The sequence below is a fragment of the Ischnura elegans genome, chromosome 9 (genome assembly GCF_921293095.1).
Source record: "Ischnura elegans chromosome 9, ioIscEleg1.1, whole genome shotgun sequence".
Classification (NCBI taxonomy): domain Eukaryota; kingdom Metazoa; phylum Arthropoda; class Insecta; order Odonata; family Coenagrionidae; genus Ischnura; species Ischnura elegans.
In genome coordinates this window covers 31,228,778-31,244,577 of record NC_060254.1, presented here as the reverse complement: position 1 = coordinate 31,244,577, position 15,800 = coordinate 31,228,778, and the positions used below count along the sequence as shown (strand labels likewise).

The following is a 15,800-nucleotide window of genomic DNA, read 5'->3' as shown; positions in this document are numbered from 1 at the left end:
CTTCCAACATGAGAGTGAACCTCTTTCTTTTTCGCGACTCTATGTTCGACACCGTCTGCCACACACCTCTGCGTACCGAACGGTGATATGCAGGTGTAATGAAATACGTTCAATCCATGTCTTTATCACATTTCCCTAGCTGTAAAAAATTAATGAAAAGTAACCAATAATCGTTTTTTAATTACTGCCGGTTATCTACTGGGAAGCTTTTCCCGGACCTAAGCTTCTCAAATCGCAACCGCTGGTTATCAGATAAATTATTTTCCTCCTCCTCAAGATAGCTCAGAAAATATCGATCGTATCAGGCGTATCTTAGCTTGCCAGTAGTTTCACACTGTAAGGACAAGTAGTACGAACTTGCCCTCAGATATCTTTTATGAGAAAAAAAAAATGAAATGTAGCGCTGACGCGAATACGAAGATAATCGATAGTAAATGATATTCCTGCTGAATTCCGACCTTGCTTCATACAAGGGATTTTCTATTTCTCTATAAGGCTCTTTTTAGCTTCGGCCGTTTGCTGGTCTGTGGTGAAGAGGTTGTGCGTGATAGTCGATTCCCGACGGAGATGATTTCAATTAGGGTGAGATAGTCTTAATTACTAATAATTAAAATAAGAGGGAGGGGTAAGAGAAAGAAGTGGATGGGAAAACAGTGGTTAATTTCGGCCGGAACGCTCCGGTAAGGCGTTCCGGCACTTTCCGAGGAAAACTAGGTTCATGAAAAAATCAGGTTTTTTCATATTTGCTAAAACATGATTCCTCATTGTAACTTTTATCACAAGTTTAAAAAAATCGGAAATTTTAAGTTTTAATTTAAGAAATATTTAAAAAATAAAAAAATCGGCCTTCGGCCTATGTTTGAAAATGAATGGGTAAGCGTTACAGTACCTAAAATTTGAAAAATTAAGTACTGGGAGAAAGTAAATATACAACAGGTAAAATGGCCAGCATAGAGAATAAAATGAATGCGGTCGTTCACTCAGACCCGGAATCACAGGCCACTGAATAAAAATCGGTAGCAGGAAAATAAGATATAATAAGAATAAAAGAATCCGGTAATTCTCTCTGGTAAGTAAAAAATAAGACCACAAGAAATGTTTCGCTCCCTTTCGTGTTGTTTTTTTGCTTGATCATCTTCATTTTCAGCTAAACTTTCGCTTTTTGAAATCAATCGATTTTGGCGTGACTTGGTGGAACGATAAGATATTCATGGTGATGTAAAAAACCCAGTACTGTTCCACAAACTTTTATTTGCTGTCGACTACTTTCGACGGCTATAGCGTCATTATTAAGACAAACAAGTCTTTCTTCCGTCATTTTCGACAAACAGGCTTGTCTTGAGAATAGCGCTATAGTCGTCAAAACTAGTCGACAGCAAATATAAGTTTGTGGAACAGTACTTACTGGGTTTTTTGCTTCATGAATTTCGCTTTTCATTGCAACCATCATCAAGGCCTAGGAATTTCCTTTTTCTCTCCTTCTTCACTGATCAAATAGCTTGATCAAATTCTCTTTCAATTCTTTCACCTATTAAAAACGAATTACTCATTTTTTTAGTTATACTTAAGGCTATTTTTCACGGTTCATTGTGAATCGTTGGTCGTTTCTAAATAATAATAATAATAAAAAGGTATTCTAAAAAGTTCAAGTGAGTGTCGAATTATGAAAAAAAATCGCAAATATAATGGATGAATTAACCTTTTTATTTTTACCCGCCGCAGAAATGTGGAAAAACTAGACTACACTTCTCCCTTCTCCCCCTATACGCTCTTGAAATACTACCAGCAATGCTCCCTCTCAGTAGGTCTTTGTTCCTTACGCATTACTATTCCAAAACTTCAGCAAAATTCTTTAAATTTTCAAGGCATGGAAAACAGATCCTTGTAAGCATTTAACTGGATTTAAAATTTGAAAAAAAAAAATTCCCGAGTATTCTCTCATTAAGATAATTTTCATGTCTCAAAAATTGATGGTATTTTTTTATAAATTAACGATAAATTTCGGTTTTTACTGCAAACATTGTCAAGGCCACATAATTTCCATTTTACCTCCTTTTCCTTTGATCTAATCTCTCGAGTAATATCTCTTAGATCACCAAAATGTAAATATGGCAGAAAAAATTATTATTAGTCATTAATTTGTGAAAAAAATTGCATTCACACTCCGAGAAAACCAAAAGACATTGCAAATATCCCTAGTCAGGATGTATGGAGATAGGTCGCTCTATCAAAGTTTTGTGTGATATGTGAAATGCGGACGATTTTTAAACCGGAAATATTCCATACACTCTGTGAATGATAGCAAATGATTCAGACTACTGATGCATCAGGAGAAATAAGACATGACTCCATGAGCAGAAATCTACACCTGGCAAAGAGCGTGACCATTTAAAAAAGTTAAGACAGTGAATTGAGTTCAGGTGCGGAGAAAGGAATATTTTTTTAACAAGAGTATTGACTGGAGATTCAAGAGCAGGTAAGTTACAGGAAAGAGAACATTTCTTAATATGTATAATAATGATTTAAAATTTAAAAAAATTAAAAATGGACTCCAATCAATTGGAAAGATAGTTGATAAAAATCTATGCATAAAAATATTGAGTGAGAGGAGGACATAAGTTGGAGATAGAAAATAAATATGAAGGAAGTGATATATTAGAATGGGTTGATGATAATGAGGAAAGATTGAAAGATATGAGAGGTCTTAAATGGATCACGAGGAAAAGGATGGCAGCAGAATGAAGTAAAAAAACTGGTTGGGAAGGGAATGAAAAGAATCATCAGTGTGCGTTTAGAATATAATTGGTATGTATTCACAAATATTTAATGAGATTGATGTGTATATGGGGCAGATCCAGAATTTTTTCTGGGGGGGCACAAGGGCCTGACAGGCAAATGGTCTTTTCATATTTGAGATTAAAAACAGCATACAATAAATATGCAAAATATTCTCTCTATTTTAACATGAAAGTAATTAATATGATGTTTAATAATTGAGGCTCCGTAATACACAAAATAAAACGAATGTACCCCCGTGCTCCCCCACCTAAATCTGCCAATGGGTGTGTAAATTGAAAAATAAGGTTGGAAGAGAAGGTGATTATATCAATATTTTATGATGAAAAGATTAATTGCATCCCTAAATTGCTCTGCAATAACACAAGTCAGATTTGAAAATTAAATATGGGAAAAATTTAGATAAAAAAAAATATTTTTCTCAGAGGAAATATAGGTAAAAATTATCATCCAGGTACCCAATAACACTGAGAGTGAAAAATTTATGGGAATAATCAAAGAATATACTCCTTGAAAAACTGTTTCTGCCCTATCCTAGCAACATAAAGATTTTCAAGAAGAGGTGCAAAAAATTTATCTTGGAAAACTAAATTTCGTTGCTTATTTTAAATGTCTGATTTCACTGATCTAGCTTTATTTTGGTGATGCATTCTCATTAATTCTATTTTCATTACATATTAACTGTTTCCACCTGGCATATGGCTAAATTCTAACTTGTAGAATAATAATAAGGATAAGGGAAATTTTAATAATATCCTTGTGTGTAGGCAACACCCAAATATCCTGCCTTATCTTGAATCGCTATGGAGCTATCCATAAACTTGAGACACTGAGCATCCAGATTTTATTGTCTCTTGCCAGTAAGTTTTTTCATGGCAGAGACACCATTAGTACCCCATAGAGTGAATACAACTGCAATTAAGATAAGACGGCGATTTGGCAAATCATTAATTAAGTATTCCATTTTTTCTTTTCATTAAGGGCCTATCTGTTGTAACATAAAAATAATTTCATGGATTAAGGCAATTGCATTGCTTGTATCATGATTCTCTCATTATTGAATTCAACACTGATTTCAAGTTGGCAGTGCAAATACTTAGTCTCCATACCTCATTAGTGTTTTTGTTCACAATCATTAAGCTAGTGATTATTAAGGCTATGTACTCATGCTAAAATTAACTTTTTAACAACCGTATTTATTAATTTATCAGAAACAATTTTAACTATTCATTTATGACAACATATTATCAAAACAAATCAATCCAGCGGGACAAAATTAAGGCGCAAAAAATTGTGTATACAAAATTTGGGTGCAACATAATTCCATAAGGTTATGACAAAGGATTGATTCCATTGTTTTATTTTTTAGTAGAGGTTATCAAGTTAACATACAAATTTTCAAGGATAGAGTATATTACGATTTCACATGGGTCTCAAAATATAACTTTCTATTGTCTTAAAACCACTTTAATGAAAAGTACAGTGACACAACTTACATAACCACAAACAATTCTGGTAGAATCTATGTTATAGAATATTATTTTTAAGCCTCATGGAACTAAACCACTAATAATCTTTCAATCAGGTCTTATCTTGGAAGTGTCCTCATTTTGCTAGAGCAGTACAGTGTTTAGAATATACTACAGCTAGCTCTCTTATGCCAAGAATTGATTGGGCCACTACTACAGTACAGCTACGATATCATTTCTAGTGTTCAATTTAGAGCTAGTCATTGGAAAGCAACAAAATAATTTTTATACTATCACATAATATGCACCAAGATATCTTGATATATATCTTTTACAATATTCTGTTTCATCCTGAGATACATGGTTAATATACACTGGCCCAATCAAATATTTTCATACATTCCATTTTAACATCAACTTTAAAAGGTTCATCTTCACAATTAATAAATATCTTTTCCATTTACAAACACAATTCTCTTTACACTTCTAATCTCATTGTATACTATACAGCAAGTGGGGATGATATAGATATTCAGCTGATAAAACTGACCTACAATATCATACAATTTGGAAGATAGACCTCACTGTACCTAGGACAGTACGTAAACTCTTCATTGTGCTGCAAGAATCATACACGAATCAACAGGCACAAACACCCATATATAAATACTACTCAAAAAATTAAAAGTAATTGTAAATAGAATGATTCATGATGAAAAATAGAAGTAAAAGTACTTACTCAGATAAAAAATGAAATGCAATAGATCCCTGATCAAGTGACCTCCAACATGACGAGATCATCATAATATTTTACCCATTATTTATAATGATACAATACTCAACTGGACTTCTAATAAGCTTCAGTATCTTTTTCAATGGACTTTTGCTACACATGTAAAAAAAGTTTATTCAAGATTGAGGCCTTGTGATTTAGTCTTGATTAGATATATTTTCCTTAAATTTTTTCTATTTTGGTGGCATAAGTGGCTTTCTTCATAGGAAAATAAACAACAAAGTAAAAATTACGAAAATAATGTTTGAAAAGGATGACACCAATTACTTCAGTCACGATGGAGAAGCAGTAACTGGCTTCCATTGAATATTGGAGGGGAAAATAAGAAAAAGTAATAATGGCATATTGATATTGTTCAGACATCAATTCCCTCAGTTACAACTTGGATCACAAATTGAGAATTTCGTATAACAGCCTAGTTTGGGTATCTAATTGAAGTAGACCATGACTGAACTCTTGGCCAAAGAAAAACTTGTAAGCAGGCCATCAAAAGTGGCAACTGTTAGTAGTTATAAATCCTTTATTATAGTTATATATTGGTGGTCACTTTCCAAGGGAAATACTGAGTTTTCTAAGTAGCAGTTCAGAGGAAATGCAATACTTTCAATAAAAGAGCTCACAGGGAACGAGCGTACACTAAGCTAATTTTCTTTTTATTGTTTACTTATTCCTTTGTAAATTTCATAAATCTTTTCTTAAAACAAATGCCCTCCTCTTGTTCCCTTTATTTAAAGGCAGTCTTGAAAAAGCTTGCTTCCATGCAAATATGTCAGGCAAAAATGGTCATATTCCCATTTTCCATGGGTTATTTCTATCAAACCTAAGTATTAATGGAATTACAAGCATTCCATTTTCAGTTCAAATATCTTGCTAAATAAAATACAATTTTAGGAGGCCTGTTTTAGAATGTTTTGACATGCTTGAAAGGATTTTTTTTGGAAGAATGGCCACTCTGATGTGCTGCTATGAAGAATTTTAATAAACAAACGATAACTGAAGTGAGTTTTACTGAGGCAAAATTATAACATTAGGATGCCTTAATAAATAGATAGTATACAAATGATTAAAAAATAATTACAACAGACAATAACATACTTACTCCATTTGTTCCAAGTTAACTACAGTCATGCACATATATTTTCAACAAATACATTGCGAGGAAGCATTATTTTTGGGAAGGAAGCAGAAATCAGGTATGACTAGCACAACCGTTCAAATATCAGCAGTATGACTAATATGGGCAAAAAAAATGTTGCAAAGGTGCATAATTACATAACCAGTACAAAAAGCTGAACCAAAAACCTCAAATAACCATTATAAATAATCAACTTCAGAGTAGAATGTCAAAAAGGCTTCCGACCTACCATGGTAATCGATAATGAAATCTAAAAGAAATGGAAATCTAAAATTTATGGATTGCAATGATTTATTTGAGTTTCACAAACAATGGCATCATTTGTACTGGTCGAGAACAAAATTTGAGTAAAAACCTTTCATGGCAAAAGACAGCTCTTATATTTTCTTATCTTAGAGGGATACCTTATCATTTTTAGCTATGAAATTTTCATGAATATATCTCACTCTGCAAAGTAATATTACTATAAAGATATCGGCCTTTACCATCTTTGTTCAAGGTTGGTCTTTTCATTTAATAATTGCCATTGGTTTTAAAAAATTGAAACTCACTCTAGACCTTTAAACTGGTGACTCATACAATTCTGCTAGTGTTGTGGTGAATTCGTGTAGTTCCTCATATTAATTTATAAGTTAAAATGTCTATAAGTACTTAACAATGGTTATAATAAATTTTTAAACATTTCAACAAACACATTATATGGCATAGTACTTAATAATTACAACTGAGTCATATATATATTATATTTATGTAGCACCGACTGGTCTTTCCAGCAAACAGATGAGACCATGCCTTCATAACAGTTTACCAATTATGTGGCATGCATTTTTATTTCAGTTTCTTACTTATTTTAGACCAGGTAACTCACACCAGCAGAACATGATAATCTAAATTTAATCACATAGCCAAACTTTCATTACCTCAGTGTGGCGTTGTTAGATAAACCATGTTCTGTGTCAGAACTTTTTATGATAATAATTTAATCAATTTTCAATAAAATAATTAAAAATGTCACATTTACTCTAAACACACTCATTCTCACAGTTCACTGCCACTTCTGAGAAATTATTAACTTCTCAATAGTGATTTAAGTTCGGATCAGGATGAAAACATCCACACGGTAAACAAAAACTCAATGAAGACAACACGACAACAGGCATATAAAATAGATACGGAAGTATTTTTGCTAACAAATTATTTGCCACACAAATGTGTTTTTAGTCCATGCCGACTGCAACTATGCTTTCCTCACTTCCTCCAATGATGTGCACCACAGTGCACGACCAGTGCCAAACCAATCACAGCATACTTGCTTTTCATAATACTTTTTGAGGTTGGGATCAACTATATTAATTACTATTGCATATAACTTCATATTTTCCTATTCAAAAAGACTGGATGATGATACAAACAGTCCAAATCACTTTCTTAGTGAGTAGTATATTTCAAGATTGAAGGTTATACCACCTAGTCGTGAATAAACATGATCCCAATCCCTTTTAGTCTAAATGTACAAAGAAGACCATTGTGGGTTAAACTATTGATGCCACAACTCAAGATTCAATGAAGCTCAAACACCACCCTTGTATGTGAAACTTGTATGCACTGAGCAAGTATACATAGGAAAGCTTGTATACAGCTCTACCAAAATGGATAATTTTGCTCTAAGTAGCTCAATCCAATGATTGGCTATTAGTGATCATAAAAATAATGCAGAGCAAACACCCACTTGGTATTTGGAAGAGCCCAATACTATTTGCTCCAGCAGATAGCCATTTAGTACATGCTCATTAGCTTGCCAATAGGCTTATAAGCTCCAGCAATTTTCATTTGTTATTATGATAGGAAATATTTAATTACTGAGAATTGTGCTCTTTTTGTTTCAGTACTATCAAAACACTTCCAACTTTTTTTTTCCTTTAGGTGTACAAGCAAAATTGAAATAGGCATGCTGTTACAAATACAACTACATTTCATTCTCAGTACTATCATCAAAATCAATGAACAAATGAAGCCACAATGCTAAAAATGCATAAAATCTTGCTGTAAATGTCCACTGTTCATTTGTGCAAACATTTGGATCACTTCCCCATATTTTTAAAACAGATAAATGTAATGTGTGCCCATCAATCAATTGAAACTGATAAAGTAAAATACTGTAATTAATATTTGGCATATATAAGCATCACTTATTTCTGCTTTAATTGTTAATTATAAAAATTAATGCTTAAGTGAATAATAAAGGAGCAAATGTGAAATTAACTAGATACTTGAGAACGAAAATCCAGCCATACAAACTTATATAATCACAATGACATCAAAATTTAAGTACCATAGACCAAACTTTCAATGTGCAGTCAGCTACTTTAATTCAGATCACTCAAGTATAAAATGAGGTAAAGAAACAGATCATATGAAATAAAATGGACCAGCTCAAGCTACAAACGTAAAAGAATTCTGAGGGAAGCTTATAGTTTCATAATTGGGAGGTAGATACAAATATTAAGATATTTTCTGCAAACTTTACTAAATAATCAATATATCCCTTCCCCTGGAACAAAAACCTGAGATGTGAAGAGCTTTCTCAGCAAAATTAATGACATTAATCGACACTTCCAAAATGAGAATAATGCATGATATTAGAAACAATTTCATAATTCCTCAAATTTACATGCGGGCAAGAGAGGAAGAGGCAAGAACCTTTAATAACCTCTCATGCAGGCATTCTCTACCATTGGATGGGAATCACATACAGCCTCAAGAGTTTGTTTTTTTAAACATTAATAGCAGGAGTGATCTGGAGTCTATTTTCCTGCGCAACACGCAGGATAACTGGCCCTGTATAATGCTTTCTTGATTAACTCTCAGCAATACAGTCTAGGACACAATCATATTGGAACAGATTTCCAGGTCAGAAAAGTTGCTATCTCACTAATGTTTTGTTTGGCTCCTTAAACCACACCATATTCCATTAGAGCCTGCAAGATATACACCATCCACAGACAATTTCAACTGCATTACCTCATGGATGTGCTTAAACCACTCCAATAAAAAAAATAATTAATGCTTTCATAGGCCATTTCCTCAGCCAAATATTATTCCTCCTCTTCACCCATTTTACCTGTGCAAACATCACAGTCCCCTGGGATTATTTTTTTCCTGCTTATAGGAAGAGCATTAAAGCTTCAGAACCCACATGGTGCTACAACAAGAACCAGTCCAGTTCTGTTTGTGGAATTTCAAAATAGCACATCCTCTTCCTCAACTTATAGAAACTATGAAATACTTTTTTTTCCAATCAGCACTCCCATGTTATTAAAAAAAGCCTGAATAATAGACCTGGTGCTGTCCCCTATCATAGAGATTATGACACATTTGGCTCCAACCACCTCTTTATCCCTTTCACAGCTGGTACCACTTTTTGTCCTTATATTTGAGCATCACCTGGTGAGCCGAGTGGGAGAAATTATCAGCTTCGTTCATCATCCTCTGAGATCTTTCCTCGAGGAGGCCCAGTTTTTCCCCTCTCTCGACGACTGCTTGGTGGGCCCTCCACACTTCTCCACTAACGCTCCCCGCCCTAGCGTTCAACTGATCCATCTGACTAGGCGCAGTGCTTGGGGATGAAGGGTTCCTCCCTTCGATCGACGACGAGGCCGCCGCGGAAGAACTAGGAGGTGTTGAAGAGGATGGATTCGTTCCTGACACACTAGTGGCACAGGGTCCTGGAATGTGTCTGGCAACACTCCTCGATGCTCTTCCGCTGGCCTCTCCAACTAGGCAAAAAAACAAAGTCACCAAAATTTAACAAAAAAATACAGTAAAACCTCTATGTAGTGAACCTCTTTACATCATAAACCTTGATGTATGTGTATTTATGACTGAAATCACTTTTATATATGTTTAGTTTGTTTTCTGTTTTTGAGTTCATTTGTTGTTTGTTTTATTTGTATGTGAGCATGTTTGTTTTTATTTTGATTTTATTGTGCTGATTTGATGCTATGGTGATGAGAGAAAAATAAGGATTGTTATGCAGAAAGCCATCTTCAAGTGAATGTATATTAAGATAAGATTAAAATACAGTGTATCAAGTGATATTTTCCTTGTGTTAAATCGCTTTGATACGTTAACCTCCATACATGATACCACCCCTACGGTCCTGTCTGATTTACATGTAAATTAATAGGCAAACCTCTTTGTAGTGAACCTCTTTATATCCTAAAACCTCCAATTATCATACCAAGGAGATACACCCGAGAAGGCCTAACTACCTCCGCAAATCGTACCGAGACAACAAGAGACCATTAATGCAGCCGTGATTACGTACATGGAATGACATTTTCAGCAATAAATGTTTCTCTCTTTTTTTTCTTATATACCTTTAATATGCTGTAATTTTCACGTTAATCATTAGTTGTGGCCCTTTCGTTCAATATGAGAGCATACCTAATAGTAAATAAGAAAAAAGGTATCCAACTATCCCAATCATTTTAAGTGACTGTTGAATTGAGAGAGGTCATGTCATTTTCTCTCCAATCATGGTAAAAATCAAGCGATAGCGCTCGCTTTCTGTAATTATTAAATAATAAATATACGTTCACTGATGCATGCATGTGCGTTTAAACACAAATATAATGGTTTAAAAGACAGTAGTGCCTTTTATTTCCAAAGGATATGAAAAAATGGTGCCTATCACTAAAACCTCTCCATAGTGATTCATCAAATTGCCCAAATTTTGGTCCCCTCCATTAAAATGTAAAGAGGTTTTACTGTATCATCAAAATGTAAGAACCATAAAACAAATTTCAGTGAGCTGAAAGCTAGTTTAATTTAGATTTCTCAAGTTTCTTTAGTCGAGTCTTTTTAGAGTTCTCAAGTAAGCTTAGTTTTGATTTCAAGAAACAGATCACATGAAATGAAATGGACCAGCTCAAGCTGAAAATGTAAAATAAATCTTAAGGGAGCTCTAAGTTTGATTATGGGAGGAAGATATTCAAAAATATTAAGATATTTTGAGCAACTTGTACTAAATATTCAATATATCTACTTCTAAACATCCTAAATATATTTACCCTGGACAGAGAAGGGATTGTTAATAAAATTTTTAATAGTATGAAACTCAGTAACCAATAGGAGAATATTAAAATTTGTATTTTCATCTTAGTTGTAGCAGAGTTTGGAGGCATATCAAGGCCATACTGACAAAAGGAAGTGACCTCAACGGGAGAACTAGCATGGAGGACCCATTCCCACAGAGGATTAGTGGGACCCTGCGTTGGCACCTTATTCCTGAGGATTAATGACCCTTGGGCAGTCAATATGAGACAATTCCAATGTTCACCTGCCCATGCCCCTTATTTCTGACATGCCATTGTTTCATTGACAATATTCCCATTTACTGATTGTGGTACCTACTCAGGAATAAACCGTTCACATCCCATATCAGGGTGTATTATTTTTGGCCATTTGCAATAAACACTAGAGCTGTTCATAATTACAACAGATTTTAGATTTTCAAGCAACAGAATTACGATTATCAACAAAATTTCTTGTTAAATTCTCTTTGAGCAAAGTGTGCACAAAAATAAAAGTGTATGCCTTAATTAATATTTGAATGATAAATCATCACCGTAGCTTTACCATTGATGTTGTTTTCCACAAATTTGTGAGAATAATGATCACCTGAAAATAAAATTCTGAGTCTCAAACAATATTAACAATGCATTGCATTAGTGAAAAACTAATGGTAGCTTTCCAGTGAATAAAGTAAACCTGCAAACAATATATTGAAATCTAAAAATTAATCTTTTTATGTATTTTAAATGCAAATCACAATAAAACAGGAGCATTAACAAAACATGAGGCATTATTTTCGATTATTAAATAACATTAACACAAGAGAGAGGCAAATACACATGAGATAAACTTACATAATTCTTCTCTATCAAGAGTCCTGATACCTCCACCGAAGAGCCCTTTGAAGAAACTTTCTTTTGGCGCTTCTGGCATTTCTTCAGTCATAAATAACTCGGCCACCATCTCAGGCATGCTTGCACTGTAAAAATTCAAATAAGAACAATTTACACTGAGGAAGTAGTCTTAGTATTAAATAAATACATAATAATATTTTCAACTCTGCATCATAGAATTAGTGTAGAAAGCACAATTATAAAGTACATAATTACATTCAAAATTAAGGTATATTATTCACATGATGAATGTACCGATAATAATTTATTACTGCATCAATATGGCTAAAGGCCAGAGCTTCTTCTCACAACATGAATCATAGCTAGTACCTTCACCATTAATACCATTCACATACAGTTGAGGACCTCAAATCCGAAATCCTGAAACCCGAAAAACCCAAAATCCAGAACATTTGAAAATTCCTCTGCGTAGTGTTTTGACTTGCCACCTCGTGGCACCACTCTCCAAGCCTTGTTCTGGGATGAGTAGGAATTTAGCACATACTATGGACGTACGCTAAGAACCTTGTCAGGGACACATAAGGATATCAAATATCCAGTACAAGAGCCTGAGCACATGTATAAATTAATTAATTTACTAAATATACTATGAAGACCAGAAATCCAGAAAATCCAGAAATCCAGAAGCCCTTCGGTCCCAAGCTTTCTGGATTTGAGGTCCTCAATTGTACCAAATATAGGAAATGTTTTGAATCTATGTATTAAATAGGCACTCAGTTATTCAAATAAAATTTTGGGATATATTTGTATCCTTTGATACCATTGGAGACTGCATACGTAATGAGAGAGTCCAGAGAATAGGAGGAGAGAAGAATAGACTCTTGTAAACCGTGATGAGAAGACAAAACAACCTAATCTGCCATATCTTCTGACATGATGGCCTGTTGAAGATAATCTTCGAGGGACAAGTAGATAGCAAGAACAGTAAAGGAGGAACTCGGATAAATGTATGAGACAGATAGGGAAGGAAGTCAAGGAGAAGAAATACTTATATGAGAAAAGACAGGAGAATTGAGTGGAGAGCTGCATCAAACCAATCTCAGTATTGTTGACCAGTGATGGTTGTGATGATGACATCAATGAGTACTTCTCACTGGCCCAAAAAATGCAATTCATGAAAAGATTTTGGGCGATGGAGGATAAATATAAGAGAAAATGAAAAAAATCTTCCTCATTCAACCATTCTCCAATGAGTTTATAAGGAAACGATTCAAAATTTTGCTGCCCATTTTTCATGAGAGGGTGTCATCATTAGAGTTCCCATTCATTAGGCTGTTCAGGTAAAACTGCTCATTGAGGGAAGGAAATGTTCACAAGAGTGTCAACAATAACAAAAACGCCATGATGCTAATGCAATGAATGGAGGAGAAACAATGAGGTTATTTGCATATAAAATTATAGATCTCTAAAGAGGTCAAATGTAACTATTTACTTAATGACCAATAAATCTATTATTATTATTATGGTGACCCACTCTGAAGGAGCAAGTGATATCATCGACTTATCTGGTTTATGGCTGTCAACTTATCACCGCATTTAACTCCAGAAGTTGGCACGAGATTGAAAAATAGAAAATTATGGATCTCTCAATTTTTCGAACTCTATATTTATTGAAAGGAGTTAATTAAGTCTTCAATGGATTACTTATCCAATGACCAATGCTATGGGGTACTAAAACTACCTTCACATCCCCACACTATGAATAAGCAATATCCCATAAAATGCTTCCCATCCTTTGGTTGTAACACTTTTTTGAGTTCAAGATCTTGAATTAACACCTCACTACCTTAGTTTGGCAAGGTTCTAACTGACATTTTTGCAAAATTTGGTGTTTTCACTCAAGATAACTAAGTTTATGTTTCTCTATGTGTTGCACCGGTTTTTATTCCTCTATGTAAAATAATAACAGATTTAGAACAGTGACAAAGTTCCAACTGCAAGGAGAAAAAACTAATATTTGGTGTGACAAGGTTCTAACTGCATTTTACTTGTTTTATTATTCATATAAGCATGTAAAAAAAAACATATTTTTTAAAAGTAATAATTACTAGTGTATCTGGTGGATCACTAGTGTATGTGCCAAAAATAAAAAATAAATTCCTATTAATAATAGAAATAGAGCAGTTTAAAACTTTGACAAGGTTTTTCTCAAAACCAGCTGATGGTCAGTTAGAACCTTGTCAAACCAAGGTAGCGACCTGCTTATTAATTACTTTCCATATGCAATGAAGCACAAAAATACACCTTGAAAGAACAGCAAAATTTACTTCACTGAGCATCCAATCAATATACATACTTATATTCAGAGAGGATCCATGGGGGCTATTTACACTAGATAGAATGGTATTTTTTTCCGACCCCCACTACTACTGGAATCTTAACCCCACTTAGCCCTCCATGTCCCTCTCCTGGATCCGCCACTGCTTATATTGGAATGATTGGTTTCACTCCAGGAAGGACAGTAGGCTTGAACTTTTTCAATATCCCTACACTTTGGCAACCTTTTCTATTCTGCATTGTCATCGATCAAATAAAAATAGTGGGACTTGATCACTGTTTCTCCATATTCACTTAAACTGTATCTTCTTGGCACTTCTTCAGTAGAATCAGGAGAATTTTCATCACTATTGTTGCTTTAATTATTGTTAAAACAGCAATTTTGCATTCATGTACATTGTTAATTTTCCCCCTGATGCTGTCCTGAGAACCAACTGCATGTAACAATGTCATAATTCTTTAAGAAACCTGGGTTTGCAGTGAAAGTGCATTTTCTTGGCTCCACCCTAGCCTAATTTCCTAGTACTTTCGAGGATGTAAATTTGAGGAAAGATTAGATAAAAATCAGAATCAAATTTATTTTACATACACTGACATGGCAGAGATGACAATGAAATATAATTGTTTTTTTTATCACCGTTCTGCTCTAAAATATTTGGAATTCATAAGTACTTTACATATGATAAAATTTGATAGATTTGTCAGGAAGAAGTTTCAACAAACCAACAAACTGACAAATTTAAGCAACAAGTCAACTCTTAGTTAGGATGTAGTTAAAAGCTATGTACTTGGGTTATTTATTGAAAATTGATAAGATTTCCATTCTTGACAGCGGTAAATTTTTGAGAAAACAGAATTGAGATACTTTTTGAAAGTAAACATGGAGACTGAGCGATTCTTTCATATTGTCCACTTAATGAATGTCTTAAAATTAATTACTCACCAAAACTCTGATGAAACAGTGAATTGCTGCACTTCTGAAGGAGAGCAGATATAAAGACCGTGTCCACGATTGCTAAAGCAAAATGTCCTGGCTATCCTGTATTTAAGAAATGCACCCAAGCCCAAACAGAAAAAACATTTAGAAGGTAAATAATGTAAAAGTTTTCACAACAAGTAAGTTAAAATCAATTCTTATATACAAATATTTAGTGATTATTTTTAGTTTGAGTGGTTTGGTTGTGAAAGTTTTTTCATTAAACTTCATGTTGTGACAGTCACTACATGATTAATAATTAGTATATCCATTAAAATCATGTGAATTGTACACCCTCCTGAATAAGTGACTGATTAATGAGGAATACAATGTGTTGAAAAATGAATTAGACAAGTGTTAAGAA

General features: G+C 33.9%; 1 protein-coding gene across 5 annotated transcripts in view; it reads right to left on the bottom strand.

The window, feature by feature from the left end:
- Positions 1 to 4,140: 4,140 nt before the first annotated feature.
- The window catches only part of LOC124165987 (syntaxin-binding protein 5), a 598,839-nt gene continuing 587,179 nt past the window's right edge, over positions 4,141 to 15,800 (bottom strand). For all 5 annotated transcript variants that reach the window (XM_046543552.1, XM_046543553.1, XM_046543554.1 and 2 more), the window contains 3 exons: positions 15,404 to 15,499; positions 12,124 to 12,248; positions 4,141 to 9,969 (listed from right to left, as the gene is read on the bottom strand). In XM_046543552.1, the coding sequence (XP_046399508.1) occupies positions 9,596 to 9,969; positions 12,124 to 12,248; positions 15,404 to 15,499 (595 nt within the window). In that variant the 3' untranslated portion in view covers positions 4,141 to 9,595. The remainder of the gene's footprint in view (positions 9,970 to 12,123; positions 12,249 to 15,403; positions 15,500 to 15,800) is intronic.